This window comes from Sinocyclocheilus anshuiensis, unplaced genomic scaffold (assembly GCF_001515605.1).
Source record: "Sinocyclocheilus anshuiensis isolate Anshui unplaced genomic scaffold, SAMN03320099.WGS_v1.1 scaffold373, whole genome shotgun sequence".
Taxonomy (NCBI): domain Eukaryota; kingdom Metazoa; phylum Chordata; class Actinopteri; order Cypriniformes; family Cyprinidae; genus Sinocyclocheilus; species Sinocyclocheilus anshuiensis.
The window spans coordinates 1,535,674-1,542,382 of record NW_015537962.1 but is presented as its reverse complement, the minus strand read 5'-3'; the positions used below and the strand labels follow the sequence as shown (position 1 = coordinate 1,542,382).

Sequence of the window (6,709 nt, the reverse complement as noted above, 5' to 3'; positions counted from 1 at the left end):
GTTCAGTGTATATATATATATATATATATATATATATGTATGTATATATTGTTTTTTTTATAAATTTTAATTTTGGTACATTTTGTACGTGCTTTTGTCATTTTTAAAATTTATCTGCCAAGGAACCATTTCTAATTTTCATTTCAGATTTTTTTTTTTACATTTAAATGATCTAATATCTATATTGTATCTTTTATCGTTTTTTCAGTTACCAAAATGATTATGTATTTGTAGTTAACAATAACAACACATTTACATTTAGTCATTTTGCAGACGCTTTTATCCAAAGCGACTTACAATTGGGGGATACATAAAGCGATTCTTCTTAAAGAGGCAAACAGATACAGGAAGTGCCTGTAATACCAAGTTTCTAGACATTGTTCAAATAAGTTCAAACAACACTGACCTTTAATGAAGGTTCCTTTGCTCTTCTGATCCAGTGACAACCATTTTATGTGGTCTGTGTCGAGGTTGATCCAGTACACTCTCGGCTTCTGCCAGTCGTAGTCAAGTGAAAGGACAAACTGCTTCTCTGACGAAAGCAGGACGTCCAGACTGGAGCTCCTCAGACCCAGCAGGAAGACCTCAGACTGCACAGACACCAGCAGGTACGGCTCACCTGAGACAGGAGCACAACTTTCAACTACAGTCTCAGCTTGTGTAAAGAAAAGGATGGATGTACCTCGAAGTGCATGAGTGTATTAGAAATTGCATTATATTATGAAACTGCATTATAAAGTGCATTATATTGTCTATTCAAGCCATACTTATGATCTGAACACTCATGTGAAATATTCTAGCCCACATATTCTAGCTATTTGGTGTAACGCATTAACATCCGACACTGGTCAATGGTTGTAAAAAATTTTTTTTTAGAAACTTTAAAACCTAAAGTCCTAAACTTGTTAACATGCACTACCATTCAAACATTTGGTGTCTGGAAGACTTTTTTTTTTTAAAACAAATTACTTTTATTTAGCAAGGATACATTCAATTGATTTTAAATGACAGCAAAGGCATTTATAATGTATATTTCACATACATTTCTATTCATCAAAGAATCCTAAAAAAAACTATCACTGTTTCTGCAAAAATATTATGCAACATTGAAAATAATAAGAAATGTTTCTTGAGCAGCAAATCAGCATATTAGACTGATTTCTGAAGGATCATGTGACACTGAAGACTGGAGTTATGATGCTGAAAATCCAGATTTGATCACAGGAATAAATTACAATTTAAAATGTATTACAATAAAAAACAGTTGTTTTAAATTGTAATAATATTTCACAATATTACTGTTTTTACTGTATTTATTTTTTTGTTTTTACCCAAATAAATGCAGCTTTGGTAAGAGACGCCTTTCAAAATATTTAAAAAATCTAACCACCCCAAAACTTTTGAACTGTAGTGTATGTTAATATTATAAGTCAAACTTTATACGACTGGTAGTTTTTAATATTCAAAGCAGACATTTTATAACATTAAAACAGAAAGAGGAAATCATACCGTGCCTGTAGGTGTGCTATGGCAGTCCTGTGCACACTTTGACTGTTCAGAGCATTTGTCTGTCTGGCACGTCCCGCCCTCATCAGAACCGTACAGACAGTTAGTGACTCCGTTACAGAGCTGAGACGTGTCCACACACTCCAAACTACCACACTGGAACAGATGAGGAGGACAGGACACACTCTGACCTGTCAAAACACAGACCAGAGGCTCATTTACTGCAGATCAGATCAGATACAGACATAGGTAATCTTGGTGAAACGATGATTACAGTTAAAATCCCATTTAAATTGTTAAAAAAAATATATATTTTTTTTCAATTTCAAGTAAAATATGGAAATTGTCCAATGGTGTGACTCATTAAATATCCTGTTTGAGAAATGCGTCATATTACAGAAGAGCATCCGTGTGTTGATTATAACTTTCAAGCTTAAAAAAAATGGGATTTTGGGATTCTGATTAGCTATACTTTTCAAGAATCCACATTTAGAAATGGATTTTGTGAGTCACTCTACAGGAATAATTGGTGGAATACAGAAAAGCATCAAAATGAACAATGTGGACAGAAATGCTACTTGCACATATAAACATTATCCAGTTGGGGTTTTCAAAAGTGATTGATGATTATTTTTGATATCATTCAAAAATTGGGGGTCAGTAAAAAAAAAAAAAAATTCTAGTCAACATGGATTCATTAAATGGATCAAAAGTGACAAAACCTTACATTTAAAAAAAAAAATCCATTTAAAATAAATGCTGCTCTTTTGAACTTTCTACTAATCAAAGAATCCTGTATCATGGTTTTCACAAAATTATTGATAATAATAATAATAATAATAATAATGGTTTCCAATCAGAATATTAGAATGATTTCTGAAGGATCATGTGACACTGAAGACTGGAGTAATGATGCTGAATATTCAGCTTTGCATCACAGGAATACATTACATTTTAATATACATTCACAGTTCTTTTACGTTAAAATATTTCATAATATTACTGTTTTAATTGCATTTCTGATCACATAAATGCAGCCTTTCAAAAACATTTAAAAAATCGTACCAACCCCAAATTTTGAATGGTAGATTTCCTTAATTTTAGTCTATACAAATGTCCCGCCAATTATTCCTGTGGAGTGACTCACAAAAGCCATTTCTAAATGGGGATTCTTGAAAAGTGTTGCTAATCAGAACCCCAAACGCATTTTTTAAAAAGTTAAAAAGTTATAATAAACACAAAACACTTTTTACTTCTGTCATATGACGCATTTATGCAGAGCCGATCGGCCCTATACGCTCACTACGCAAGTTGCGTAGGGCCCCCGTAAATTACACAAGGCCCCGCCTCCCCCTCGTGTCAAAGCAGCGCGGCACTTTCAATCTGCTGCAGAGACGAGGAAAAATAGGAAAGAAAGTGAGCAAGATAAGGGTAAGTGATAGATTTTATAAAGCTGATGTTGAAATGGTGGCTGCTGCAATGTGATTTGTCGATTTAATTCGGCATTTCATGATAGCTTTGAAGGCGTGAAACAACAAGTCATGCACGGTGTTATCGTGGGCAATTCAAAAGACCAGAATAATTCGAGATACCTTATTATCCGAATTGTTTAGATTTTTAGAACATATATTACACTGTAAAAAAAATTCTGTAAAATTTACGGTAAAAAACCGGCAGCTGTGGTTGCCGGAATTTTACTGTAAAAAATATGGTAGCAACGTTTTAGGTTTTACGGTTTTAACTTAAATTTACAGTTAAATACCGTCATTTCATTAACTGATATAATGTTAATATACCAACCTATTGAAGTACTGAAATCTGTTTTGTACCTTTGTAATACACTGATAACCACCAAATGCAGGTGGTGATGAGAAAGTCACATGATGAACCAAAGCCCATCACAAGCAGCTTTTAAATAATAACATATGTTAAAGGTGTTTTTTTTGTAAATGCACAGTGTCATTCACACAAACACCATCATGGTAACACACATGAAACTGAAATAATGCAATAAACATTCCTTTAACAACATTAGGTGTAACACACAACCCTAATATACAAAACTGATAAGAAAAAACTAAGAAACATAGTTATTTCAACAAAAAAAACATCAAATTTGAAATGTAACGCAGGGAATTCTGGGAATGTCAATTTACGGTTATTCACTGGTCTTTTTCACTTCCAAAAATGGTATACTACCGTAAAATTAATGTCCAATACATGTAATGTCCAATACAGTTTTTCACCGTATATAGTAGGGGAATTTACCGTTAGCCATTTAACAGGTTTTTACTGTAGCATTTTTACAGTCTTTTACCGTTATATTCACGGTCATTTTTTTACAGTGTAGCTTATGTATATATTTATATTAGCGACCAGTTAAACTAAATTTGGTCTGATTTTCACATTGATCTGGGGGAGAAAAAAAAACGCAGATGGGCTGAATAAAAATGCAAGCTCATTTTCTGACAGGAGGTGGCGCTGAACCGCAGAAATACAGAGGCAGTCAAAACAGCATTTACATGCTTGTTTGCACATATATATTTTTGCATTTTAAGCTGGACTAAAACAAGCCAATCTAGAATGCTCATAATCTTATTATGAGCAATAATAATTAATAATAATAATTTACATAATACTAATTTTCATAACCCATTGGCAGGTGTTTTTGCTTTATTAAAGCATTAATCTTAAATTTTTATATATTTCTCTGAAAGTAATGGTCAAACATTTAAAATGTAACATTTTTTTTGTATAAAATATGAAATATAGGCTTATCTTTTTTCCATTGGGAATTGTCTTTATATCTTTATGAAAAAAGTTTGTATGACAGGTGGTTGGAGAATTGAAGAAAGTAAATAGGGTCAATTCTGATTTCATGTTGACTTTAAAATAATTTCTAATGTTTAATGAAGATGAACTTTCATTGGGGTCTTATCTGGGTCCAGCCTGTTCCAGTTTGACAAAACTGTATTAACTCACAACCAGATTCATCGCTTCCATCTCTGCAGTGCTCTTCAGTGCCATCACAGCGCCAGGCTTGTGGAATACACTGCGTGTTAGAGGCGCATGGCCACTGAAACTCACCACACTGCACTGTAGACTCCTTACAGTTCTGTCTCACATGGAAAAGGTGGTCAGCTGAGATTAGAACAACTAAATTAATTATTTTATAATGCATAATGTAGTGCTTTTGGTCATTTAATGCACAGATTCCCCAGCACACCTTCTCATCTGTGCCATCCTTGCAGTCCATCTCTCCGTCACATATCCACTCATCCAGCAGACACTCCTGGCTCTTCGGACAGCGGCGTTGTGTGCTGCATGGTGGAGGTTCGGCGCAGTCCTCCTCGTCTGAATGATCTCTGCAGTCCGGGGGTCCATCACAGCGCATACTGACCGACACGCACTGACCGCTGCTGCACCGCCACTCGGCACTGCTGCAACTCTCCTCTCCTACAGGACAGGACGTGTCATTTCATTATGATTTCATCATTTCATTATGAAGAAAAGGAATGTGATTTTTACTTCCATAACCTTGCTGTTGCACTCTATTGTAAAGCTGATCTCAGATGTGTAGAAACATTATGCATAATGGACCACTATTATTTTATTATTATTTATATGCTAAAATAGTGTTTATTAACATTTTGAATTAGAATTTAATATATATTTCCAGTTTTAATTTTAGTCATTTTTATGTGCTTTTGCTTTTTTTATTAGTTTTTTAAAATTTGTTTTTAATTGTTATTTCTGTTTTAGTAATTTGAATATTTCATTCCAATTAGTTGCTAAGGTAACATTTCTAATTTTATTTTTTATTTTTTTTATTTAAAATTAATTTTATTTATGCTGTAATTCAGTTTATGAGAATGATGAGAATAGTTTCAGTTAACAATAACAACAATGTGATGGACAAAAACCAACCCCAAAAATATAATATATAAATATTATATTTTCCATTTTAATTCAAATTTATATTTTAGTAACCTTATTATGTGGTTTTGTTTTTATAATCTTTTTAATTTCAGTTTTATTAATTAAATAATTTTATTTCATTTACCGGTAGTTGCCATGGACGTCATTTTTGTTATTTATCATTTTTATCATTTTTTTTGTAAGTTTTTATTTCAGGTTTGGTAATTTAAACATTTAATTAGTTAGTTGCCAATATTTTAAAATTTAATTTAAGCCCCCCCCCCCCCTTTTTTCCATGTAATATTTATATTTCAGCTTAATTTCAATTAACAATTCATTAATAGTTTTAGTTATTAACAATAACAATACTGTAATGGACAAAAAAAAACAAAAAATCATCACGCTTCTATTCACAGCCACAACCCCTACCACAGCTGGCCTCATCGCTGCCGTCCGCACAGTCTGCGTCTCCATCACAGACAAAGGATTCTGGGATGCAGCGGTTTTTATCGCAGCGATGACCGCAGCCCTCCTCTGGCTTGAAGCAGTCGACTTCATCCGAGCGTTCCTGACACTGAGCCACACCATCACACAATTGCCGTCGCTCGATGCACTTCTTACCATGTGCACACTGAAACTGACCTGAGAACAGACGGAAAAACAATGCTTTTATATTTTGCAAATTTTAAATAATAATAACAACAAATAATAATAATAATAATAATAATAAATTAGGCAGCCTAATAAATTGTTTTTTTATCTGGGTAATATGCACCATTGCACAAATGGCATGTTAACATTTGCTTTTCAAATCTAAAAAGTGGTTATCAGAAATTAACCAATTAATATGAGCACCAAGGCCAGAAATGAACAGGGGCTCAGGGAAATAAATACAACAAAAACAATAGTAGTAGTAGGAGTAGTAATATTATTATTATTATTATTATAAACAAAACGGGCTACATATGGAATACCTCTAATAAAAAAGGAGATATATTTTGTTATATTTTATTTTAGGCCTGTACACTAGAAAATATTGAGGCCTAAATTTAAGATTTATGTATTTGAATTGCATGTAAAAGTTCCATCCATTTGGATTACACTGTTTTAACGGACTAATAAACTTAATGAAGTATATTTGTTATTCATACAGGTAAGAGTTCTGTAATAGTACTAATAAACTGAATGCGTTTTAAATACACAATAACTATGTTTACAGTGGTTATAGAAAAGAATCACCCCCCTTTAAAATAATTACATTTTGTTGCTTTGCAGCCTGAAATGA

At 33.0% G+C, this 6,709-nt stretch overlaps 1 protein-coding gene across 1 annotated transcript in view; it reads right to left on the bottom strand.

The window, feature by feature from the left end:
• The window catches only part of LOC107667568 (very low-density lipoprotein receptor-like), a 22,935-nt gene that overhangs the window by 10,002 nt on the left and 6,224 nt on the right, over nucleotides 1–6,709 (bottom strand). Inside the window, exons 4-8 of the mRNA XM_016459264.1 lie at nucleotides 5,854–6,066; nucleotides 4,733–4,962; nucleotides 4,489–4,621; nucleotides 1,515–1,697; nucleotides 407–619 (exon numbers count right to left, since the gene is read on the bottom strand). Coding sequence (XP_016314750.1) covers nucleotides 407–619; nucleotides 1,515–1,697; nucleotides 4,489–4,621; nucleotides 4,733–4,962; nucleotides 5,854–6,066 — 972 coding nt within the window. The remainder of the gene's footprint in view (nucleotides 1–406; nucleotides 620–1,514; nucleotides 1,698–4,488; nucleotides 4,622–4,732; nucleotides 4,963–5,853; nucleotides 6,067–6,709) is intronic.